The following is a 27,623-nucleotide window of genomic DNA, read 5'->3' as shown; positions in this document are numbered from 1 at the left end:
GCCCTGTTCCAAATGATTTTCTGAACATTTCAGTTGATGAAGCATACTAATATATTGACACTGGACCAACCTAATATACTTACTTTTAACTAAATTAACAAGAATGAATGTTTGTATGGAAACCAGTTAATTTAAATATAAACAAATTAGATTTTTTTTTTTTTACATATCATTTGACTTTACTTAAAAAATTATTTCCATTTTCCATCATACAAACTCTATACACCCTGGACAGGTTGCCAGTCCATCGCAGAGCAACACAACCATTCGCGCAAACACTCACACCTAATGAGAATTTAGAGAAGCCAATTAACCCAACAATCACGTTTTTGGACTGTGGAAGGAAGCCGGAGTACCCAAAGAGAACCCACACATGCTCAGGGAGAACATGCAAACTCCATGCAGAAAGATCCCGGGCCAGGGACAACAACAAAAAAATTACCTGCAGGCCATGAATAAATATATATATATTGAGAGAAATCAAAAACTTTGTTTTGGGTCCTTTGTACGTGTTTTATTTAGTTCAGGTTGAATCAAACTTGATGTCTCAAAATCCAAAAAAGAATGAGTTACACAATCAAATCCATAATTTGATCTAGTTTAGAGTGAAAAGCATTAGTTTGAATGAACAGTTACCTGTTACACTTGTTTCTGTTGTTTTCACAATTCATTCACCAATGCTTCTCTAACAAACTTAAGCCATTTTCTTTTACTAACTGTAAGGGATTTCTATGTATTTTATCTATCTCTTTGTATGTGTGCAGAGAGCTGTTTGTTTACTAATCATTTTCTCAAATGAAATCAAATTTTATCTGATTTTGCCAATTCAAATGAATAAAATGCATACCTAGAGGCATTTAATTGCTGAAGTGAGTCTTATTAAGCATTGCACTGGCTCATTGCCATATAAACTGTTGCAAATTTAGCTTTATTTGATAAGCAGAGTCTGATTTTACTTGGAATCCTTTAAAATGGCTGAAGAGGAACTCCACCTGACAGCAGACGCGCACACCTGTGGGGGAGTCGGTGGGAGGTCCACCTGTGTGTCCCTGCAGGAGCAGCAACATTAGCGGGCTGATGAGCCCTCCTCCTCCCCCTCCTCCTTCTCCTCCTCCGTCACTCGTTCCCCTGGAAGCAGACACACACAAACCAGTCCGCTTTGCGCCCGCTGCAGGGTTCACAACTTCATCCAGCGGAATGTTCGCAAAATCCACCGTCCGCTGTGCGTTTTAAATGGGAAAGTCCTCTTTCAAGGACAATGAATGCTGCTGTCTGAGCTAGATAAAGGATTTCCAGACATGTCCAACCAACAGCGGCTCGTCCAGCTCTCCGGAGCGTCTCTGGCTGTGGTCTTCAGTCCAGACGAGGAGAGTTTACGCGCCGCCGAAGGGAAACCCAACGCCTGCGCTCCGAGCGGCCAGGAGATCTTTGCTGATTTTAAAGCCCAAAACTCGCGTAGTTTCTGGAATAAGAGACTCGTTAAAGCCATTGCTGAGGTTTACTTCCAGGGATGGATGGAAAACTTGGTGCTTTTCATTCATGGGAACGCAAACAACTTGGAGGTGCTGAGGGAAGCGTGGATGCGCAGAGCTCTGAGGTCACCAAAGGGATTCATTATTAAAGCTGTTGGTATGTAACCGCCCTCCAATAGTGCTATAAAGTTTGACCTTACAAGCTGCTCACCTAGGTGCATTTTGTTGAATCACAAAGGAAGACATGCATGCCAACAAAGGATGTATTTTATTGTGTCTAACTCCCGTTAGTATTTGTTTATAATACTGGGAAAAGGTGTCTGAAAGCTATAAACACAGACCAACACCTAAGTATTAGTTTTTCCTCTCAAGTTTATTTGGCAACCGACAAAGTTCATTAAAATAATTGGCAAAATGCTTATTTTTACAACTAAGGTGCGGTTTTGTGTTGGAGCATATAATAAAGCATGTCTACATGCTGGCATGCATTCATTGCCTGCTGAGAGACTTTCACAGCCTCACAAGCTTAAGTAAGAGATCAGGTTTTATAGCATAAGCAAAACATGACTAAATATAAAACACCTTTATTCGTGGGGGGGAAAGCAAACATTGTGCCTACTGCTGTTACCATCACACAACACAATATTAGTGGCTGTTATAAACAGGTAATTTTCCCACACTGTGCAGTTAAAAACAGGCCTTGCTGTAGTTGTCTTCTTCCCCTATTAATCAGACCACTTTTTTATCTTCTTCTGCTGATGTTTCTGAGGTTTTTATTCTACCACCAGAGCGGACAAGCGTCTCTGGATTAAAAAAACCTGGGCTAGATGTGGATGTCCACAGTGAACCTCAGGAGAACCTATGGGCCTTAATAAGACGTAAATGTGGCGCTCCTTCAGTTTCCATACCATGCCTCCTTTTTTTTAACTCTCTTATAAGGGAGGAAAATCATAGGGTGCTTATATTTGTGTGCAGCAAGAAGTGGGGGAGGGGCAGCACTGTGATACGGCCAGGGAAAGAAATCACTCCTGTATAAAGTTATGTATGTATGACAATTTTGCTTAAAATATTTTGAAAATTTTTACAACAGGTAAATGGATCCTTCCAGCTAACCTCTCAAAACATTGTTTTTTTTTTTTTAAATAAACATAATTTGCTCCAGGATATTGCTTTTGAGAGTCTAGCATGAAATTGCCTTGTGCAGAAGCACTATTTAGTGTAGATGATGTGGCTTTTTGCACAGTTTGGTGTCATTTATAGAGTGACAAACATAGAAGTATTTTTTCCATTACTTTTATGCACATGCAGTCAATGGGGATCCATGCCATTTTGAGCATTTTGTAAGCACTGTAAAGAAGAAAGCAATTACCTCTTTTCTGAAATCTTAGTTTTTATACTGCACAAATAATCCTTAAAACAATATTTATGAGAGGACAAAGAGGGGTTTGAAGGAACCCTTAGAACCCAGTTTATTGTTGATCAGTCTGCTTCCTAAAGAAGAATATAGTGAACACAATGAAATAGGAATGAAAAACTCCTCATACAGCCTCCTGTAGCCTGATCTCATAGGTAGTTAATGCCTAATCTTAGGCCTAATTATTTCGAAGAGAGGGTTATCCCCCTTTTAATGTCTCACTTTAATTCCAAAGTTTGAATGTCCTCTAAAAAAAAAAATAAAAAAAAAAAATATATATATATATATATATAGATATATATATATATATATATATATATATATATATATATATATATATATATATATATATATATGCAGAGAGGCTCCATTTTAGATTTTTACAGCATTATGAAGGCTGTCATGTTTGATCTTTACCATCTAATTGCTGACTTTGTGTCAGCCTGTCAGCTCTGCAAAGATTGAGCAGTGCACAGACAAGTCATTGGAGGAATGCACAGACCACACAGAGGGAGACCTTTGGAGGGCGTGGAATGGGGGAGGAGAGGGTGAGGCAGAGGCTGACACGCCGTCCTGGTGAAGACAGTTTATGACCCTAAACTTCTATTTAGCTCCCAAAGGTGAGACAGAGAACTTGATGCAAGGTTTTCCATTTAAATGTCCAAATATTTTTGTTAAAGATTCACTGACATTTGACACAAACTGCAAAACCTAACCATCAAATATTAATTGAACTTTATTGAGCTCACATTGGAATTTACCTCTGCATTTAGCCCATCCCCTTAGAGAGCAGTGGGCTGCCATTGTGGGGCACCTGGGGAGCAATGTTGGGTTAAGGATCAGAGAGCCAGAGTGGCAGTCTGTGGGAGTGGGGCTCGAACTCAGAACCTCAGGATTCCAAGCTCTATGCCCTAACCACTAGGCCCCCTCTCCTAAGTGACTTGTTGCATTTTACTAATATTTAAAATCAAAGATAATATGATTGCAAGATGATAGTGATTTTTTAGCACAGCTATTACTAACACAGCTCTTTCAGTTTCTTTTCCCTGGTAAAAATATAGTTTTAAATCATAGATTTCTAAAAGGTTGCCCTCGTTTTTTAACATCTTCTATTGAAAACTTTAAAGCACAACCAAAGCAATTTTGCTACAGCCTGAAGTCTTTATTTCTCTTTCTCTGCTGTAACAAACAGACAAAATAAGTTGAAATCTCATAAAAAAGGATGGTTTAAATAGTTTCTTACATCTCTGACTTCCTCTGACTTTATTTCATGCCAATCAATGGTACATCAGGATTAAGAGGACGTTTATGTGACGCTGGTCACTGGCTTATTTCTCAGTACATCTGAACCTCTAACTCAATTTTAACAAATTCTCTGCAGCGGAGCGTATTGAAGTCAGGTCTGGTCAGCTGTCAGAGTTTTGTTTAGGGCTTTCTCACTGAGAGCTGGTAAGTAGTGAATCACTGTGAAACTGGCTGCCAACTGCAGCCGCTTATCCTGCCACAAAGATTAATACCCTGTCCGTTTCACAGTCGGTCAGGGACTGTGTGGATGTCCGACTCCTTGATTGATATCAGGCCGGTAATTTAAAGGCCTTGACATTGTCCTGATATAAAAATGTCAGCTGCAAAACTGAAATGTTGTGAGTTAAGGGCTACAGTGAATTTTCAAACAACCCTATTTCCTTTCCCAGGACGGCCCAAGGTTGGGATGTGCCTTTACTGCCCCGTGGAGTTAAGTGGCTTTTTCAGTCGATGTATAAAGCTGAAGCAAGCCAGATGTGCCTGACATTAGTTGACATAGCTGAAGAGACCTCCATTTAAAGAAAAAAGAAACAACAACACAAACGCTTGAATCTTTGATAACTTCATTATCAGAGTTACCAGGCTGAGTCTGCACAGATTGTTGCTCTATCATCCATGATTGGGGGAAGTGAAAGTGGACGGGGGATTGGTGAGGTAAGAAGACAGGAGAAGGAGTTAGTATGATCAGCCTGGGTTGTTATTGTTTTGGGAATGGGCCCCAGTGGTACTGGGAATGACCTCTGCTTCAAATCAGGTCTGTGGGGTTGTTTCTCATTCTTCTCTGTTGGCTCGTTTCTTCATTCATCCTACAAAATTATGTCAGTAATGAGCAGCATGACAGCCGAGACAGCTCTAACTGTACCGTGCATAATAAGCTACAGGTTTACAGTAATCCTGGTTAGATGACACATTTATTATTCTAAACACCTGGGATCCATAAAGGAAATTCAACGTATGAGCGTAAAAACAGAAAGCAGTTTCAGTTTTTGTGGGACTTGTTTCAATAAATAAACTTGAATTTCAGCAAAATCGTTTTGTCTTGTGTAATGCAGAAAATGTCATGCTTTTTTTTTTACAGCATAAACAGACTAAATTGGAGGATTTTGTCTAGCTAAACAAACACAAAGTGAATGTGATGGTTCAGTTCATTACAGCGAGTTTGGGGACCCTGGTTTAAATGCTGCTGTCTGGAACAACCTGGGTGCTGGATGCAACAATCAGCAAGATTTAATCAATGAACTGAAGCAACATTCTTTTACTCATGATTATGTGAGAACAAGCTTGGCAGAGCGAGGATGTTTTAGACGTATTTCTTGTTTATTCCATTCCTTCTCTCAAATGTACAAAGATCATACAATACAAATGTTTCAAATTAGTGTTTTTTTTCCATGAAGGGTGGATGGGTTTAACTATGAGATGATCCACATTCAGAGCCTGCTGAGATGGTTCAGACGTTTTATTATGATGCCTCTCTTGAGAGGTTTATTTGGCACGGCCTGCTGGGTGGATTATATATACCAGCCGGCCCTAAAGTGACTGTTAATCCCCCCAAGAGGGGCTGCAGGAGGAGGGAGTCATCTGTCTCTCTTACCATCAGCGTGATGCTGTGGTAAATCAATGGTAAGAATGGTTACTAGTACCATAACTTTGCTCTTTCTGTAGATAAGATTAATCTCATTGATATTTCAGAGGAAGTGGAGAATTAACCACATTGTCGGCTTTAAGGAGCTCTGAGTATCAGTACCCCTCCATTTATTTGAAAGGTCATTTATATTTACCTCTCTTATAAAAACTACAGTTTTTTTCCTGTTGGCAAACAACGCAGGTCTCACACACACAAAAAAAAGAATAGAAAAGTAAAATGAAATAAAAATCTGAAACTAAAGAAATGCCATTCTTTTTAGGATAGCCTAATTTAAAACCTCTGTTGGTAGCCTAAACCTGCTGTCTGGCTACCTGGGCAGATAGCCCCACCAGTTAATTTGGCAATACTAGCCAGTACTTGTTAATTTACAACAAGAAAAGTGAAAGAAAGAGGTATTCTGCTTAAAAAGTACTTAAAAAATTACTAAATTCTCTGGAAAGAAGGAATAGTTGTGACATGTTTATTTTTTATTAAGGTATTTACATAATTGGATGCAACCCTTTTGTATAACTACTGTGAAAACGTGGTATTTTTAATCAATAACTTGCATTATTTAATTTATTACCAAGCTTATTAAAATTGTGCCTGAGAAAAAACACAACACACCTGAAGTTGGTTTTGGTGGCCGTAATAAAAACAAAAGTTTTATACCTTTATTACATTTTGTTTTATCTTAGCAGATAAATAATAGTAAATTACCAAATCCAGAGTAATGCAATTGTGTCCTTACATTATTTAATTAATTAATTAATTGGATTTATTTATATGTAATATTGATACAGTAGCACAGATTTGGCTCAAATACCGCTCAACATTTCAATAATCAATCATAATTAATGTGATACAATATTTCAACACTGTTGATGTGCTTTTATCTATTTAAAGTTGCTTATTTTGAATGCATAAAGTGAAAAATAATGAGTCGGTAATCTTTTTTACTATTACTACTACTTTTATTACCTGACTATAAGACAGATTTTAATGCCATTTTTAAGTATCAGTTAGGATAACCAGAACCTCTACAATCTGATAAAGTATGATGCTGTTTATTCATGAAAATAAGACAGCAATATAATGAAGTCTTTGTCTTTCCTAATAGACACACTGTTGCCGTTATTTTAATGAAAAAGCTCTAGCAACCTTTTCACTGGTTTAATTTCATTTTAATTGATTGTTTGTCTCTTTAGTTAGAAAATATAAATGTAAGAAAAACTTTGTTTAAAAGTTTTTTTTAGAAATCTGTTACTGAACACCGATTCCTGTGAAATTTGATTGACTCCAATGCTTCATCGCACAAACTCCTCCTGTCATTTTGCTAAGTTCACCTCTGATCATGTGATGTCTCAAAGTGACACATGACAGCAGGAAGGCGGGTTTTTCCCTAAGCCTTGGGAAAGTGAAATTATCTGAGTAAATGTGTATAGAAATGCTACTGTAACTAAGCTTTAAGAAGCCTGTGAGAAGGGAGCTCATAAAAGGCTTAGAAACCATTTGGAAATGTTTTTTGTGTTCACATGGAATCAACTTTGTTGAGGCTCTTAATGACATTGAATAGTTGTATTATTTAATGGTATTACCACTTAGAAGAAAGAGGATATTGGTTGTCAGATGTTGTCAGCCATGACAGTAATGTTTTCTGCATCCTTCTTCTTATTATTTCCTCTAGTCTCCTTTCTTACTTGCATCTTTACACCAGTTCTCCATTTTGCCATGGAAAACACTGCTTAGTATGCAGTATGTACCTCCTCAAGTGTCGATTTTTTTAGGACTGGAGCATAGTCCTGCTCGCCTTTTTGAGGTTACCTTTTCAAACAGTATGTTTCATTTACCTCTCCATACCATGAAGCGGAGAAACATTCCTGAAATGCTTCATTTAGCCTTTTGATCATTTACTTTGCTCATACCGCAGCAGGCCTCATTTATTCACTGTTCTTTCTACTTGAAAGCGTAGTCTTAACACAGGGGGTGTTGCTTTTCATGAGGGTGTTTGGTCAAAGTCTCAGAGCGCTCCACTAATGGTCATAACTCTTCCAGATGTCAGCTTATTAGCCATGACACCCCTTGCTGAGCTTTGCTAGCTCTAAATGGCCCACCCTGTCCTAACCGTGCTGCAGGGGTCAAAGGGTGCAACCTTGTTGCTAACAAGCCACCCTGGGGTCATTTGGCTTCAGAGCGCTTTTTTCCGGAAGCAAATGGAGCAACATTGATCAATACAGTACCCAGGTGTTCTTTGCTTAATGGGCACCTCTGCACCTCAAGTTGTTGCAGCACATAATCCACCATGGTTACATTAAAGATGGGACCTCAACTCACATAAAAATGTACTACTGGTACATGACTGTTAATATTAAAACCCTTAAAATTAAGGACAATTTCATAAATTTCCTTTTACTGACACAGCGGCAGCTAAGTCTAATTTGACACAGAGATGCGTTATTATTAATAAATGTTTGACTTTTTGTCCTTGAGTTTATCAAGGACTTATAATTTTGAACATGATTGTAAGCAATATTTGTAACTTGAACAAAAAACTAAATCTGGAAAAATGTGACAAATGTGATCAAATACGTATATATTTTTATTGGCATTGAAGGTGTATATTTTACTTCCTAACTTTGTTGAAATAAAGTGTTAAACAAACACTTTATTATCAGGCCAATCTGCCCAGTGTCCAGACCTATTCTTTGCTTCATTTTGCCCGCACCCCTTCCACGGAAAACTATATTCTCATAAAGAAATGTTAATGTAATCTAAACTCATCAAGCCATGGCAGGAACTAGACAGAAGGCTTACTGATGCTGCTAATAAGGCTAAAGACAACATGAAATACCCCTATAGCTTAGAGAAGTTTTATGACCCACTCTACAACAGTGATCCTGTATCAATGGTGGAGGCAATCCCTGGTTTGATGAATGCCATCAAGTTGATGTACTATATTTCTCCCCATTACAACACATCTGAAAACATAATGACTCTGCTTGTCAAGGTCACCAATCAGATGATCACTTCTTGCAAAGCCTACATCACAAATAATGGTTCAAATTCAATCTGGGACCAACTTCAGCAGGAGGTTATTGACAAAATCAAAGCTAAAATTCGACTAAATCAGGAATATCAGCGGTGTTTTCATAAGACCAAGGAGGAGCAGGAACAAACTCCCTCTATGAGAAAGTTTAACATCTGTGAGGTGTACATCTTTAGGAAGTTTGATTCACTCCAGCAGTGCTTAAACAAGATCCTGGAGATGTTTAACACCATCTCCATCTACTCTGTACTGCAGAACTCTAAGATTCAAGGGCTTGAAACCATGGCCACAAGATTACAAGAGGTGAGCTTCAATATGTTGGACGCCACAAGAGGTGGGCTTTTTAAAAGTGTGGAGCAGTTGTTCTCAGAAGTCTTCATCCCTGCACTAAGGGAAACAAACCACGGTTGGGATGAATTTGCCAGTCCCCAGGCTCAGGGTGAAAAACAGGGGTTTATATCTTCACTTGAAAGATTTGTCTCTGTTTTAATGGGTGCAAAGGAGAGCCTACAAGAAATTGTTACTTTAAAGCAATGTGACGCGCTTGACTTAGAGTTGTTGAAATCTCCTGCGGATTACAAGGCAGCAGCCAGCAACAAAGAAACCACTAAAAAGATAGAAGCCTGCATGAAAGTTTGGATCAAACAAATTGAACAGGTTCTTGCCGAGACTAAACAGCGCATTCTCGAACTCACGGCCCTGGTCATGGTGTAGTCCAGCAGCGTAACCGAATCAAGGGAAGAAATCGCTGTACAGTCTCTCAGCAGCAGTCTTCGCTGACTTATTTCTTGTTGGCTATGCTTGGGGAAAATGGGGAAAATGGTCAACTGCAACAAGTTTGTATTCGTAACCACCTCTACCCTTTTCTAGATGCATGTAGTCAATAGATACCAGTTCCATGGGCGCGCTGGTACTAATACTACCCATAGGTGCCCTCACATGTGTGGCAGGTTTCTTCTGCTTTATACAGGGACACTTCCTAGTTACGTAGGCCTCAATGTCCTTTTTCATAAATGGCCAGTAAAAGCGTTCTCGGGCTAGGCTGATAACGCGTTAGGCACCGAGATGTCCCATGTCATTATGGAGATCCTTTAGTACTATAGGCCTGTATTCTGCAGGAAGTACCAACTGATGTCTACCTCCTGCTTCCCTGTACAGTAGGCCATCCTGTATCTTAAGCTTTCCCCACTCCCGCATTAGTTTCTTCACAAAGCCCCCTGCATATGACCTGTCTCTGTTGGTTAGCTTTGATTTAGTTTCCTTTAGTCTTAGTAGTTCACCTATTGTTGCATCCTGTCTCTGTGTCTTTGCTAGTTCTTCGTGACTGATGGTAGGTAATGTGGAGCTATCTGCTTCGGTACCTTGGACAAGGTTTAAAGTAACTACATAAGCAATGTCATTCTCCTTTGCTACTTCACTGCCTTCCCAAGTAGCGCAGACAATGTCTCGGCTAAGATCCTCTGTGCACTCGCTGATATAACTATCATTGTCCAGAGGAAGGCGTGACAAGGTGTCAGCATGTACTTGATGTTAAACCTAAAGTCTGCAAGCTCACCCACTCACCTATGTCCTGTGGTGTTCAACTTTGTATCTCATCACATACGTCAGGGGATTATTGTCTGTATACACTATGAACTCTGGAGCATAAAACAGATAATCCCTAAGCTTTTCACACACCGGCCATTTAAGTGCCAGGAACTCTAACTTGCCAGAATGTAGACAATAGTTTTTTCAGCTGGGGTCAGAGTTCTTGAGCCGAATGCAATGACCTTTAGTTTCCCACCCTGTCTTTGGTGTTTTTACCCTCAAGTCTCCAAACTCTTGCGTGTTTCCACTCTGGTTTCAAAAATTTGTTCCAGCTTTTTCACAGAGACTGGTGTTCAGTTTCTTGGCCAGAATCTGCCAGTGGATCTGTTAGTGTACCTCTTATCCTATCACCAGCTTCTTGGGTTTCTTATTAGACACTTATGTTTAAATGTTCATGTTTTTGCTGTCAAACTATGTAGCACTGGATCATATATTACTTGTTTCTATGATCAGTAGAATGCTGTTTTGTGGTAAAACACTGAAAAAAAGGCTTGGATACAGCATTCCAAACTGTGCATGGACCAATTGTTGGACATTAAAAAGTAATGTATCACATGGCAGGTACTGGATGAGAGCGCTGCTCTGAAAACTATAAACAAAGCGATCTGCTGTAGCATGAGTCTAGTAAAACAGCAGGAAATAGGTTTCATCTGCAATCAATGAATGTTATCACTTCTGATTAATGGATGGTGAAACCAATGTTTATTGTGCGTATCTTTGTTTTGGTGATGTGTCGTTGGAGATATGCCAAAAACCTACAAACAGCAAATCAGTTTCAGTCTGTGCTTCAGGTGTTCTTTTTTTTTCTCTCCCTTTTTCTTCATTTAATGTCTTTATTTTCTGTACTTTCTGTCTAATAAAGACAACAGGCTTATAAATGCTGAAATATAAATATGCTGAAACAAGCACAGGACATAGACATATACTTCTAAACCTCTGTGTATAAACCTAACAATTATTAAAGTCAACTGGAGGTTTTTGGAAACTTGGGAATCAGAGTCCCTGAAAAAATTTTAGTTGTGAAAAATACTAAATACACATAAAACCACTAATTTAACATTGACTAACCTAAAACCCGTGGATCTTTCTGCATTAGAGAAGCAGTTGCTTTTGATCCAACATCAATTAAAGCTCCATAAAACCAGATTTTCTGACCGGGGCTTTGACTCTTATCTTAAAAATAAAATTAAGCTTGACTTATTTTCCAATCTAAAAATCTGATTTTAATCATATCAGACTTGAGTGTCATTGATGATCTCTGTTTCATTTATTGTTATCCTCATTTATGCATTTAAGCCATATATATGTTTAGTTAATGCTTAGTCAAACTTAAAACAAAGCAGATTAAAGGCTGTTGAATTTCTAGACTAATAATAGTTGGATGTCATAGCTCTGATGTATTTAATTTACTGGAAGAAAAAACCCTGATTTTTAGTATTTGACATGCAGAAATGACAACAGAGGCGATTCATGGATAATTGTTTAGTTCAGATCTCTGACACATTTATTAGAGCATTTTGATAATAGTGATATACATATTGGTGAAGTTAAGTTCTATATGCATATGTTAAAGGTGCTTTGGCCAAACAACTGATGTGGTTTTCAAATCTAACTTTGTTAGAGTCTACACAGTCTTGCGCTTTCGTTTCTAACTGTCTGGTTGTGGGAAAGGGGATACAAATTGCTTTTAACACCACGAAAAGGCCTATACAGACATCAGATTCATTTCTGTGTAAATAACAGCCAAAGAGAACCAGATATGGGGTGGGGTCCATTAAGCTGAAATAGGCCTGAAGCAAAGAGGATGGGATAATGTCATGCTTTTGATGTGTCTCCTGGCATTGGGATGTTTTGGTTTAAGGTTACTAACAAGTAAGTTGGGACTTCAAGTTTGTGCAATTATGCTGTAATGTCCTCTCTACTGTTACAGATTTATGCAACAGATCTGGTTGGAATAAAATATGTCTGTACACTAACTCACATACAGAGATTATGCTTTAAGTTTCTCCTAGTGTGAAGCATTAGTCAGAAAAAGAAGTATTTAATGAGGTTACAGCTGCAGGGGTTGGTTCTGGTTATTCTGCGGTGACAAACTATGTGAACGGAGATGTTTGAAAGTATTAGTTTTAAAGACCCTATCATACTCTGCTTGTTCCTTCTTGCCAGCTCAGATGAACATTCAAATGCAGCTGGTGGTTTAATAACCCTTTATGTTGGCTTTCAGAGACCCATATGGCCCCTCTGCTGCTATTGCTTTTCCCTCTTTGTCTTTGTATTGCATTTGGCAGCTCGCTGCTATACTAAACGTTTCCATGGTGACGTGAATCAACACAAACCTGACCCGTATTTCTTTTCACTGACCATCACTTTTAGCTCATAAATCTTTTTAGTATTATGCTTAAGATTTTTTTCTACTGTTTATAATTTTTATACCTTGAGAATAAAAAACATATGTTTATGTACTGATTAAATAAAGGAAGCTTATATTAAAAAAGTATTATTTCTATCTCAACACTCCTGTTAATGTTTAAACATATTAACTACCCTTTGAGTTACTAAACCCTCAACAGAGCTGATGAAATATTTACCATATGACTAAAATTTGGTTGGAGACACTGCTTTTATGGCTGAAAATCAATCAACACACTTGTAAAGAGATCAGATTCACATCCTTTTTATAGCTTATTGATGAGCCATGAGCAATAGTCGGTTGGCTAATTGTGTATTGGGGTCTACAGTCGATATTTACTCTCCAAGCTGTGCTAAAACTGCGTTCAGGAAGGAAATACAGGAAAGAGTTTGTGTTGGTCTGCTTGTTGAGACATTCGGCCTCTTGTTGCTTTCTGAAGGGATCTTTTCACTGAGTTTATTGGGTCATTTAACTGCAACGCCCACATCTGTGTGTTGTTTTGCGAGTGAAAGACACAAACACATAAAGAACTTCAAAAAAACATGCAATACCCACTCCACACAAACATATCAAATAGGAAGTCAGGGTAATGGAGGCTAACATGATAAAAAAAAAATAAAGGAAAAAGGGGTTGTTAAAGGGCGTGTGGACAAATAATGGTTAGCATCTACTCTTATTACACTTAATCTGACCGTAAAAATGTTTGACATTATGCCAATGGAGATTTAACTCAGATTTTGCCTGTATAATCTGCAGATACACTGAAGCATGTCAAGGTCCCAGTCAGCTGGAGTTGAGGGGGTGGGGGGGGGGTGGCTGCTGATTGTGCTGAATGCCGTGCTGTGTGTTCCTGATGACTGAAAGGAAAGATTAAGTCGTTGGCTAAGTGGAATCCAGAAGATTAGATGATAGCATGATAAGATAAGAGGGTGTATGCTTGAGAGCATAGGTCTCCTCAAAGGGCCTTCGAGTGAGAAAAACAAAGCTGATATTTCACCAAGGCTTCACCTGCAGCAGTATAGAGGAAAGAGGGAGCGGGTCAAGGCTGTCGTTTTATGCTTTCCCATTAAGCAGACCATTTAATGCATATTTCCTAAAAAATACTGCAATCCTTTCGGATTTAGTAGAGAAGAATAGCCAGACGTTTTGTTGTTGTCGTTTTTATCAGGCAAATGTAAGGAAGCAGCAATGAGGAACGGTTTCCTGTTGTGTTTCCTCAGAGGAACATTAAAAAAAAAAAAAAAAATGCAACAAAGATATGCAATATTTGACTGCATGCGCACCAGACATACCACTCAGAGAATTTGGGTGCAACTTGATGTACATTATGTATATTAAACAAATTAGTTTGGATGTTAGAGTTTCAGAGCAGTCAGAGTTAAAAAGAGTTAAAAAGTCAGAGATTATTTTAGTCTCAGAAATAATAAGTAATTTTTAGAGTAGACTAATAGCTAATAAAAAAAAATAGCTAATGAAATCTACCCTCTACACATGTTTTTTATCTTTTCCAAATTTGTGCTTCTGCAGAACGGAAGCTTCTACCATGTTCCAAACATTTATCATCTAAAAATCTGCATGGTTTTAATGTTTATTACTAGTTATATTCTTACATTTTGCTCCTACTATGGATCCTTCTAAGTTTTAGAATTTCATAATAAGCTAGACTGTTAACATTTGTGCTATCTTGGATGTTTCAACTTGTACCATTGTGCAACATAGCTCCAGTTAAGGATTTGATGGAAAACGCTTCTTTAAACGGGTTGTGCATTAGCATTTTTTTGTGTGGAGAGGTGGAGAGGGCGGGTCTTTTAAAAAATTCACTGAACTCCTTCACTATACCTTTAAGTTGGCTTCTCTGAAAGAGAATCATTGTATAATAAATTTAATCTGGTATGGCAGGTCTCTAATTTGTAATAATTAGAAATGAGTTTACAGAATTAAAAAAATAAATAAATAAATAAAAACATTAGCCAAAATGTACGGTATTCGGAGGAACATGTCTGAAAAGTTGTCTTTTCTGTTTCCAGTTTAGATCACTTTGACATGTCTGGATCAGTACAGCTAATATAAGGTCTACAAACTGTTTTGAACATTGTTTATCCATTTTTTCCCCTCTCTGTTTTTCTTCTTGAGACTAAACTTAATGTAATCACGCTTTAAATGGGATTCATGTGGCTCTGAGGCCTGCGAACCAGCTCAGCCATGTGAATACATGTGGTATTGATCAGTTTCAGCAACCAACGACATTTTAGTGGGGAGAGAGGAGAGAAGGTCTTTGTCAATCATCTTTGTAACATAACCAAAAAGCTTCAAATTCTTCATCCTATTCCCCAGACAACAGTGTATTAACCTCGTTTGGGAGGAATTTTGTTTTTGTGCATGCAAGGAAAGCTAGATTTTTGCAATAATGTGTGATAGTTCATATTGAAACATAAAGCCAAAGGTTTTCTAATACTGATTAATCATCTGTATTTACCTCTTTCTTCACTTAAACAAGATATACATACATTCTGAAACATTTCTTCCCAATTATACATCTTTTTTTATTAAAGCTGTGTAACTTTTAGCCACTAATTCCAGGTTTAATTGGTATTATGGAATCTGATAGCCGATTAAGAAGTCATGGAGAAACATTCATCAATCTAGATTCAATCCTTCATCAGAGAACTAAAAATATGTCTGATCAGGTTAGTGTCACATTTGTTTTGTTACCTAGAAAACAACTTTTAGCTTAGTTATCTCTGGGCTTAAGGGCATCTCAGACTGCCTTAAAGCAGCACACTGGGTCACATGACTTATTTAGCAACAAGAGTTTTTTAGCTACAGTATCTGATAATTGCTCTATATTAACACAAGGAAATCAAGATAACAGCTTCTTTAAGTAAGACACATGTAGTAGGATATGGTTAATAGATAAACAGGATTAGATCTTATTTATCACATTTACTAGTACGAATGATACTAATGATACTGCTACTATACACTCTGATGAGGATAGTAAGATAAGAGGGGCGTTCAATAAGTAATGCACCTGACTGACTTCGAGTTTTTTGATCTAGCTTAAATTTTGCATGTGCTATTATTTATATCTCTATAGATTACGTGGCAAATTACAACTCTGAACTAATTGTGGTTTCTGATTTACATGTGAGTTTTTGTATTTAAAAAGACACATAACATGGCAGACTTGAAATTAAATCTCAAAAACTCCCTGTTGAGAAGCATAAACTAGCTTTAAGTCTTAATAACAGCTGCTTATTTTACTATCTTAACCAGATCAGTTATAAACTGTAGATCTGCATCCTGTAAGCATCTTAGTAACATACCCATTAAAGCTCCAAAATATAGATGACTTTTTCTGAACAGCAGGTTAGCTCTTAACTGTGACTCTCTTTGTGGATATAAATTTTTTTTTTGGTAAAGATTAACCACATTTAAAGGGGTTAATGGTTCAGGAACACCTGGCCTGAAGGTCCACTGAGACCTAATTAAAGAATGACTAAACATTATTTATATGTCATCTGTTTAGAAGGGCTGAAATAGTTAGATTAGTTGTGATTTATAGTTTATTGAAATTATTGGAAACTAATTTAATTGTTGAATCATTAATTGGATTGACATACTGTATAGCATCCCATTTTCTGAGGGAATTCACTCAGAACAGCAATAACCAAAGTTGCGCTGCATATATATAGCATATGTTTTGCATTTAAGATTTAAAATATATGACTTAATATGATTCGACCACAGTTCCGTAAGTGACATACTTTTAGCCTCACCTGGATCAAATTCTGCAGACAAAACTTTCAGTGAAGCACCTTATGCAATTGTTATTTACTAGTTAAACAAAAAAAATGTTTTTCTTTTTGCAGTCCTTGTCTTGAGGATTTTCCTAAGTAATGCCTAAGTAAAGTTAAGCTCAAGTCTGTGTACTGGATATTTAATATATGGTCAACTATGTTAATTCAACAGTAATGTTATATGAAGCAAAAGTAATCAATCTTTTTAATGTTTTTGCCAAATTTCAACCACAAACCATCAAGAAGTTTAGTTTATTTTAAGTAAAAGCAACATATATAGCTTCAAAGTACAATTACAGCTGCTTTTTGCAGCATTTCTCTATTGCATCTAGAGGCTGATTTTTTTTTTTTTCTATCTTTACAAAAACAGCTCAAGCTCACCTAGTTGGACAAATAGCATCTGTGAACACATGCCACAGATTTCTATTTGGATCTAGCTCAAAATTGTGAATCTAGATATTCTGTCAGGTGTGCAGCACATGATCCAAGTCATTCCAATTTAATATGTTAAGGGTCAATTATGCTTCTTAACTGTTTTCCTTAAGAACCGCTGTCTACACATAGATATGATCTCTTTACTTATCAAGGGTAAGAGTGGGACTGAAATATTTATATGCATTAAATTAAAGGGGACTGAAAAGTGGAAGGTTTTTTTTTTGCTTTGTTGAGGGGCTCCAATAAACTTTGCTTCCTCACTCTAACACAAGTCCCATCCTGTTTTGACTCTGGAGCCGCTGTTCCTCCCCTCCCTTTGTGGATCAGGATTTTGTTGCCATGGTGCTCAGCTGGGTATTCATTCTGGCTATGACAAAGGGTGTAATGTTGGATTCCCAGTCTTAGATTACAGCAACACAGTGGTCCATTCCCCTGGAGAGAAGGCGGTTACAGCAGTGACCTCCCTGGCGGTCACGCCTGCTAATGTTAGATGCAGTAAACCATAATCCTCAACAGGCTTGTTTTTCTATTACACAATCTTTTCCCTATGTAATAACAGTATTTATTAAACTTCCGTGGGAAGTTTTTTAGCTCTTGAAGCTTTTAATATTTTCTTTCTCTCCAGAAAGCACGGGTCATGTTTTCAGGTGTCAAACAGATATTGCATAAGATAATTTCAGCCTACTTAAATTAAACTTAAATTAAGAAAGGACAGTTATTTTTTCCCCCCAAATTACTTGCTGTTGTCATATTTTAGCAGATCTTCTGACTGTTTGAGAGAGGCAATACATTGCTGCTTTATGTGCACAGCCTAGCAAACATTCCTATACGAAGTTAATAACAATGAGGAGCTAAGTCAGCAGCTTTAATTCATTGCTGTCTGCAGCTGCTATAAAGATATCTCAGCCGAGGTTTAGGCAGCTTAATGCCTTGCCTCAGCTGAGGGAGCGCAGATGTTTTCTTTCCTTTTTTTCCTTTTACAATCCCTTAGGATCAGTTTTGCATAGTAGTAACCTTATCTGTAAGCCTTTTGAGCTTTAAGAAAGCCCACTGCATTGATATTTTACTATATAGACTTAGAGTGGCACTTTTATCTTATCATTTAAACGGAAAGTCTAACACAATTTGATGAGCAAAAAGGTTGTTTTTTTTCTGCCATTTTCACAATTTTCCTAGAATGTCATCAAATTATTATGTAATATCATGTATGTTTTCTTGCTCATTTCTTTTCTGATTCTGCTAATTTAATAAATTTCAGCCTATATTTTCAACATTGGCTAACTCTCTCTGGACAGGCATTTAGCTTTTCCATTTGATGCTAATTCATAACATGATTTCTGCTTGCTTCTGCTAGTTTTCAACAAAGAAATTAAGCATTTATCTTTTCTTCTATTTCATATCATTTGAGCAGTTTCTGCCATTTTAAGCTTCTGTTTCTCAGGAACAGCAATTTTTATAGAGTAAATAAGATCCACCTGCTTGCAGTTTATTCTCAGTATGAATAGTTTCCCCTGTTTGAGTAAAGTTTTTCTTTTTAAAACAGTATCTTCAGCTTTAAACATCAGTGTTCATTAACTAATATGCAACCAGGAAAAAAGGGCTGCACCATCTTAGGAAAAATGTAACTGTTTTCTTTCTTCTCATATTGTGCTGAATATTTCCACAGTTTGCATCATCTCTGTCACTGTGACCACAGTGTTGGAATGAAAAGGCAGTGAAGGTCCATCCATAGGATGTTTGCTATTGGTTTGTAGCATTTGATTGCATTGGCCCCTTAAACATAACATCCTGCTGGATGATTTATCAAAACAGTTTTATTCAGCTGTAATATTGAAAATATTTCTGTTCGATTAAATACATTTTTTTTTCTTGTTTTCAAATTCAATACATTTGGTACAGCTGTACCTTTAAATGAAGAGGTAACGATGGAGACCTGAGTAGCAATGAGCCCTTCCAGTTAAATTTTTTAAATTGGAAAATTACCTGAAAAATCAAGTAAATTCTTTGGATTTTAGCTGCAAATGTGTTTCAACCAGTCACCCACTTCACATCAAAGCAATGTTAATCGGTTGTTCCACATCAGTCCTGGGCTGTGCTGCTTCTTTTTATAACAGTTATGAATGCCTCTACAAAGGACAGATGATCTGTAGAAGGGTTGAGATTGAAGCGTTATCACCATGTGCTAGAGCAACCCAGTCAAAGTACAGACCTAATTACAATTCTGTTGTATTTTTTCAAACAAAATCTATCCAGTCTGATTCAAGATAAGATATTTTAGTAACAAATAATAATGCATGGCTAAATGACGGATGTTTTTAGTTGGTAGAAACATACCAGATGATACAATCGTATCTACAATCATATCAGATGGTAGTTTGGCAAACTGAGCCAGCAGAACAAAAATAAAGTATCACATATTTTTAAATTATTTGCAGAAAACAAATTGTGAGAGACAGTGCATGAATTTTTCTTCACAATTATGCAACATCTCTTTACCTTTTTGTGGTTTGTTGATTTCGCTGTATGCCAAAACATATTGTGATTTCTTGTTGATATTAGTTTTTATTTGGATAATTGTGAAAATCTGGTAACACTATGGTGAAACCAAAACTGTGTGCTCAGCTGTGATCTGTCAGTACCAGAATACTAGTGTCGTGCATGTGTGTTCAATCAAACTTCATATCATTAGTTGTTTATTTTTGCTGACGTGTCTTTAAGTGGCTCAAGTGTGAGGGCTGTAAATGTTTAGTTTACATCAAGTGTGAGCTCAAGAATGTTTCTGAAAATTGAGGCTCGGGGGTGGGGGGGGGGACCCTGTGCATGTTTAAGCGTAAGTTTAAATCCAAACGGGTTTAAACACAAAAGCCACAACACTTAAAAACAGACAAGGAAGCTTTTGAAAAACAAAAACAAGTAGGAGGTCCATCTGTTTCTGTGGTGGGAGTCAAACAACAGTAACTGATTAACTGAAACCAATTTTCCAGTCGTGTGGGTAAGGTTATGCTTATGCCCTCGAGTTAACTCAGTCCTTGCGCTAATCATTCATCATCTGGTTTGTTTTGGTGCTTTTACTACTCTATTGTCAGAATATTATTGGTTTAGATTGTGGTGACTTTAGAGCAAGAACACAGGGACTAGTTCCAAAAGTAGGATGAAGTGAAACAAATATTGCTGTTTTTATAATGTTAGATGCCAAATATTTATTTTACTTTGCATTTATTAAAAAGGAAATCAAATAATGAATGAATGTAAAACAATTCCCATTAAAAAAGACATTTGTGCAATTTCATAATTTAAATGTATGTTTTTGTTTAATCATTGAATTGTTTATTTCATAACTGAATAATAGACATGATTTATTATTTAATTTGGTTCCCATTTGGGACCCCTGATTCAAATAAAATGTTTATTCCTATATGCAAAGAAATTGACGTTCTCACTGTAAACATTCTTTAACTGTTTTTTTTATTTATTTTGCATTTGGGAAAAAAAACATGAACATTTTCTTGATGCAAAGTTTCCTAATCCCTGAGTGGATGAATATCAGTTTTGCCAAATGATTCAATTTGTGAAGTGTTTGAGAAATTAAACTTCAGTAATTTTAATGTGAGGTGCAAAGAATGGGTTTAAAATCTTCCCCAAATAAAGCACTTTTTATGAGATTTCTTAGTGTTGGTAACATGTTTGTATAAGTGACGCTCCTGGGGGTGTAGGTCTGTGTAATTCTGGGGGTAGAGGGGCAGGATATCTGATCCGCTCAGCAGGCAGATCTGTGGTCACTTCTGTGGAAGTTGGGGAATTTCTGTGGTCCGTCTCCAAACTGCTGGAATTTCAAAAGCAGTCAGGCACGGTTCATATAATTCACACAAATAGACCACCATGGTCATGATTTAGAGGGTGGTTAGGACAGGAATGTCAGCTTGGTACCTTGAGTTGTTTTCTCTGGCAGCACTAGTTGGAAGGAGACCTTCCCTGACCCAGGTGTGTTTATATCTCCTAAACGGGGCCCCACCTGTTTCACCCAATCCTCAAGATGATCTGTGTGTGTTTCAGGTGACCTCTCGCCGGTGCAGATGTCCTCAGTTCCTCAGTCGCAGTTTATTCCCCTGGCTGAAGTGCTGTGCTCTGTCATCTCTGACATGAACTCTGCCCAAATCACAGTCACGCAGGAGGCACTAGTCAACTACATGAGTAAAGCCCATCCAGGTAATTCAGAAAATATTTACTCAAGTTTCTTTTTATAAAAAACAAAACTTTCATAGCTGTCAAAAATAAGTTTAGACTTTTTCACCCTAAATGTAAGAATATTTTGTAAAATAAATTTACACATGACAGGAAAACTAAATATTTAACAGTGTCCTGAAACTGTTTATTTTTATGAAGTTTCTAAGGTGTTCAAAAACCTACATTAAAAAAATTATTTAAAAAATAAATATCACAGAGAAAAAAAAGAAATTTCTCAAAAAAAAAAAAAACTCTAAATCTCCCTTTTGGTAATTTAAGAGAATAAGAAACAGCTTAATTTAGGAAAACAAATATTGCAGTATTGAATGTTACATTCAGTACTGGTGCAGATTTTTTCAGTCTTTTTTAACTGAAGATGCACTTTGATTTACATGATAATCTTTTTTTATCGAACTTCTAAACTTTACCAACTTTTAAATTCTGTTGGGATAATTCATTACTTCGAGTCCCCGAAAAAAAACCTGTTGTGATATATGTAAAAAGTATTTTAGTAAAAGTCCTCTATACTATATTGCATATATAGACAACAAATACATTGTAAAAGCAAGGCATTTTTTAGATTTCTAGCAGTGAAGGCTGCTCCAAAACCTGTATATCTTTTTTTAAATAACGTTGCTTTCATAAATGCATACACAGACCACAGACAAGGTCACTTGTTCATAGAAAAGACATAGGAACTTCCACAAAGTCCAGCATAGGCAGTGGCTGGCATAAATATGGATATTTAACAGAGATTTTTATTGTTATTTATGTTAAGATATACTTCTGAGTTTATATTCTAACTAACTCAAAGTGTTGCATTATTGTAAAGTAAAATAAGGCCAGTTTTTATAAATCCAAAGCATATTACTCTCACTTTACATAGATTATTTAAAATAAACTCCTGTGAAACCAGCTGCTTTTAAATCTCATTTTAATTAGTAAGTAGTCTCTGTTCATTCTTAAATCCGACACTGAGATTTGTGAAGGCCCCAGAGATTCCTTATAAAACAAAAATGAAGAGAGATCCCCCTGAAAATAAAGCAGGTTTAGGTAAAAAAAACTATATCCTAAACTTTGCTGCTCTACCCATGATCCATAATAATATCATAAAAGTGTAGGGAAAAAAGTGCAGGAATACCGAGCCGAGCCTGTCACATGGTCTTTTTTTAAATATTGAATACACCATTTATGTTTAAAGTTGTTAAATAGTTAGAGTTTATTGGGTATGACTATTTTTGTAGGACAAAGGATGGAAAGGGGAAAGGTATCCTGTCTATGTGTTTTCCTTTAGAATTACTTAAACAACACCTATACGCTATAATGCACCTCACTAGTCTCCAATGGCTAGATAAATGCATCCTCTTTGCTATTTATTGTCTCTCATGCTTTTCTGTATTTCTGTATCAGGGATAACCATTCCCACTCAGGACATTCTGCACAACGCCCTTGGAACTTTGATTAAGGAGCGCAAGATTTACCACACAGGTGAAGGCTATTTCATCGTTACGCCTCAGACCTACTTCATCACCAACAACATGGTCAGAGAGAAAAACTGGTGGACATCGGGTTCAACGGATGACCCTCCATTGGCCCCTCCTGTTACTTACCTTCTAAGCAACGAAGTCTGTGTGGAGAGCACTCAAACAGTCCCTGTAGCCCATTGCAGGTCATGCAGCTGTTTTAGCCCTCACCAAAGTTCCTCCACCACTGCTGTCACAGCTGAAACAACCACTGTCCCTCCATCCACTGTTCCTGACCAGCATTCTGTGTCTGTGTCCATAAGTGAATGCACGGGAAGAAGCTTGAAGTGGCCCCGGGCGTCAGATCATAAACCGTCAGTGCAGCATCAGTCGACATCGACGGCTGCTGATTGTCAGGCTAGTGAGATCAGCAAAACAACTGCAACTACAAATGCCACAAATCGGAAAGAGAAGGATAAAACCGGGAGAAAGTTTGGTCTCAGCTTATTTAGGAGGAACGGTGGTAAGAAGGAGAAGCCGAAGAAGGAGTATGCATCATTTTCAGGCCAGTTCCCCCCAGAGGAGTGGCCCGTGAGGGATGAGGAAGACTTGAACAACTTGCCCCGAGACCTGGAGCATGCCATCATCAAACGCATCAATCCTGAACTGACAGTGGACAACCTGACACGCCACACAGTACTAATGAAGAAACTGGAGGAGAGAAGGGAAAGGGGAGTGGACAGGATTCTTGATCGAGGTCTGGACGATAAAGACAAGGGAGTTGACAAGGGAATGTCCACCGACATGCTAACTTTCTCCAAACACAGGCATCACCATTTGTCTAAAACAGGTGGAGGGAAAAGATCGTCTCAGAAAGCTATGCGCAGCAAAAGGAGGGTCCACTCATCTCGAGAAAAGCAAAGGGAAAGAGACAAGGAGAAGGTGAAGAGCAAAGCTCTTGTATGCTCTGACATTTGTCCAGATGAGGAGGATTTGATTCCAACTCGCCTCAGGGGAGAAATCCCTGCTGACCCTCTAAATCAATTGGAGGTGGCTGGGAATCCTGAGGGAAAGTCTCTTTATAAGAAACGCATTGATAATCCTTTCCAGACCCATCCAGTCAAGGATGCTGAAAACATAACTGCCACAAACAGGGAGCACAGAAGACGAGAGATCAAAGAGGGCAAAGCATCTGGGTGTGGAAGAAAGGAGCGAAACAGTCACCGCTCTAAGTCATGGGACCCTCATCGGGCAAAACTGATGGCAGCAGATGAGGAGAGTGGCCTGAAATCCCCCTCATATGAGGACCGAAACGAATGCGACCAAGAAAGGGATTTTGTGGTCGAACACCTGCTCCAGCCGGACAAGAAGCTCATTAGAGAGCTTGGTCTGGACTATAGCTCTGCATATCTACATGGCAGCACGCTCAGGATAGATGACAAGGTTAGGCACCAAGATGAAGAAAGCAGTAAGGAAATTTGGGAGAAAGAAGTCAAAACTTTTCAGGAAATGTTGGAGTACAAATCTATACCAGAACAAAACAGAATGCAAGGTGATAGTGTCACCAACATCCAGCATCACTCCAGTATGAATACTGTCACCCCTACCTACCCTTATCAGCTCGTTGCAAACCCTGCACCTGATCCAGATCTACTGTGGCCTAAGCCCTCCTTACAGCGAAAACATTCTCTCAGACTCTCAGACCAACAAAGAGATGATCATCTAAAGCCAAAGGAGCTCTCTGTGACTGCTGAGGATAGGCAGGGGAGTCAATCAGACACCACAACCTTCCACCACAGTGAGGTTCTGGAGCTGACGCCTGAAAAGTCTCCACTAACAGGAAACAGTGATAGTTTTATTGAAGATGACTGTAGGCTCTATCAGACAGCAGATAGACCAGAGGAGGAAGACACCTGCAGTTCCCTGTGTCTGAACACTGATGAGTTGATCAATCCGAATAATTACCGAACCGGTTTAATGAACTATCACGGCCACCAGCGGATTTACAATAACCATGAATCTACAATGCATCAACATTCCCATTATAAAGTTATGCTTCAACAATCAAAAGCTGCCTGCAAACAGGACTCAACGGGCAGCATTTTAAAAGACCTGAATCCTCCCACAAACCATAGGGAAGTTGCTCTTATATCCAAAAGACAAGCAGAGAGCAACTGGAGACAGCAAACCCAAAGAGCCAGGTCACCAGGAGCATTCTGCGATCAAAGTGCTGTTATATGTCCATTTGACCAGAGGGAAAAGGAATGTGGATCTATTGTGGATGCAGACTGTTTAGAAGCATGTGAAGGTGCAGACAGCAGCATCTTTGACTACTGCCAGGCCAGCGAGCTTGAATCGGACTCAGAGACTGTCCGAAAGTCAGCTGATGAGGGAGACGGCGAGTCTGGGCACTGGGCTGTGGAGGAAGTGCAAAAGGATGGATTTGATGAGAACAGTGTTCCTCAGACCCACAAAATTATCCAAAACACGTCCATTGGAACCAGAAGAGCAGAGGAAATGGAGAACCAGAGCATCACTGGGGACAGTGGTATTGACTCCCCTCGGTAAGTACCCAAAACTATGTTTTTCTGTGTGTCATGTAAGTGTTAATATTAGAAACTTACGGTACTAAGAAAATCATGTGAAGGCCACTGTATTGTAAAACGAGCAAATATATTTCCCAGCATAATCACACCCATTTAATACATTTTGCTATGTGGCCACTGCTAATTTAAATCCTTTTATTGTAACTTTATTCAATAGACTTTAGCAGAGTAATATATATACTAGGGAAAGTGAATTCAACATGTTTTAATTATTTACAAATACAAATCAGGTACCTGTAAGAAATCCGATATAATCTCCTTCGTCCATAAACTGACTAGCAAGAGATGCAATTTGAGAAGCAGCCAAGGGGTATTTGGTATCTCTGGAGGAGCTGCAGAGAGCCACAGCTCAGATGGACTGGATAACTTTTAGCTCTGGGATCTATATATGAAATCTACAGTGGAAAAAATGAAATTCATTGTTAAAAGTAAAGCAGAAGTCCTGATGCTGGTTTGCTACAAGCCATGTTGTGAACAGCAAACATTGAAGAAGTTCTTCTTGTCAAATAAGACTTACTCTCAGCCTACATGTTATATTTTAAAAGTAGCAAAAAAAGTAACACTGCAAATCAGCCTCAACACGCACCAACATGCTGTTGGGATTCAGTTTAACGTTGTATAACGCTTAGAACAGGGCAGTATTGAAATACAAAAAAAAGCTATCAAAAAGCAAAATAACCTAAAACCTAACCTAAATAACTTGATGACGGACTTAAACATTCAATCAGGGTAACAATTTGATGGTCACTTTGGACACATCCTGCTGCAAACATACTGCAGAAGAGGATCTGCAGCAATTCTGGAAGTAAAACGTTTACAGACCATCTCCTTATAATCTGAAGAGTTTGAGGTATTTTGCAATGATGAAACTCCTAACATTTGGGTTTCCAGATTGACGAAGCTGATAGAAATATCACCTGCAAAAATGGCTAATATAAAACTATTCTTTAGTGGGATAAAAACACTTGCAAGGCATCGTACCGTTCCGGATATGTGCCCACACACCAAGACCTGCCTTTCAGAAGGGTGCTCAGCCAACACAAACACAGAACTGACGTTCGTTAACCCCAGGGTTGCACGTCTGTGGTTGGCCTCACTCCTAAAATGTGTTGTTTTACTTTAAAGGTAAATTGCAATAAAGCTGAACAAACACCTTGTGGCCAATTATAGCATCCAGTGTTTGAACAGAAGGGAGTCATTGCTAATAATTATCTGTAATTGCTGTGCAGCACTTAAAAAGTCATTTTGAAATTGAAGAGGAAGAAAAGAGTTTCTTTCCTGGCATTGAACTCTCTTTGCACCTGGTGGTGTAGCTAGGGGAATGGTTTCTGTGTCATGTTACCAATGTGGTGTTTGATTTTTTTCTTCTCTCCTCCTTACAGGACCCGCGTCAGCCTTGCATCCAGCAACACTGTTATCCTTGAAGGTCTCAAAAGGAGGGGCTTCTTGCAGAACCTGGAGAAACTGCACTCAAAGAGCAGCACCATCCGACCCCAGAGCTCACTGCTGCAGCTCACTCCTGTCATGAACGTATAGCGGGACCTTTGTTCAAGCAATGCACCACACTTCTCTGAGATGCATTAAGAGAATAGATGAGGGCGCGTAATGTGCTCCCTACCTCCACATACTGACAACCATAACAACCCAGTCTGTGTTAAAATGTATGATACAACTAATGTAAATACTTTCCAGAGGAATGTGTTTAGATATATCCAAACTTGTGTATGTCTGATTATACAGTTTGCATTCTATGCAATATAAAGGGCCTTATTTTCATTCTCTGATTGTTTAAAATGTGTAGAGAAACAATAACCTGTCTTGATTTTCCACCTTTTATACATGTCATGAGTCTCACAAATAAAATTATATATCCTCCAAAATGTTTTATTACATTATATAGTTATGTCTGTATGAACCTTATTTAGAACTTTTTTACACGTTTTAATTAATAAAGCTGCTAGACTTTAGGTGTTATTAAGTTAAACCAGCATTAGTGACTAATTTAAATAAGGACCTTTAAGACAACGACTTCTCTGTTAATTAGGATAGGGAAGGATAATTGTCACATTGTTTATGATTATCAGGTATTTCTTTATCCTTGTAGGAATTGTGTCTTTTAACGATAGTTAACTGCGAATTTTGCAAACCTTCAAAACTAAAAGTATTGTTGGTAATTTTTTAAGATTTTCTGCTTTTAGTTCCGAAAAGGCAGCAATAAATAACTATCTTTAAATGTG

General features: G+C 38.0%; 1 protein-coding gene across 1 annotated transcript; it reads left to right on the top strand.

The window, feature by feature from the left end:
- Positions 1-1,126: 1,126 nt before the first annotated feature.
- Positions 1,127-27,623, top strand: stox1 (storkhead box 1). Its single transcript, XM_015395932.1, has 4 exons — positions 1,127-1,629; positions 21,147-21,299; positions 22,728-25,344; positions 26,769-27,623. The coding sequence occupies exons 1-4, from the start codon at positions 1,263-1,265 to the stop codon at positions 26,920-26,922; spliced, it is 3,291 nt and encodes a 1,096-aa protein (XP_015251418.1). The 5' UTR covers positions 1,127-1,262; the 3' UTR covers positions 26,923-27,623.

This window comes from Cyprinodon variegatus, unplaced genomic scaffold, assembly GCF_000732505.1.
Source record: "Cyprinodon variegatus isolate N-32 unplaced genomic scaffold, C_variegatus-1.0 Scaffold1, whole genome shotgun sequence".
Lineage (NCBI taxonomy): Eukaryota > Metazoa > Chordata > Actinopteri > Cyprinodontiformes > Cyprinodontidae > Cyprinodon > Cyprinodon variegatus.
Note: the sequence above shows the minus strand (reverse complement) of the source record. Positions and strands in the feature narration are given on the sequence as shown.

Coding starts and splice junctions, on each gene's coding strand:
- stox1 (XM_015395932.1), top strand. CDS start 1,263: ATGCTGCTGTCTGAGCTAGATAAAGGATTTCCAGACATGTCCAACCAA. Junction 21,300..22,727: donor CATGAGTAAAGCCCATCCAG/GTAATTCAGAAA, acceptor TTTCTGTATCAG/GGATAACCATTCCCACTCAG. Junction 25,345..26,768: donor AGTGGTATTGACTCCCCTCG/GTAAGTACCCAA, acceptor TCCTCCTTACAG/GACCCGCGTCAGCCTTGCAT.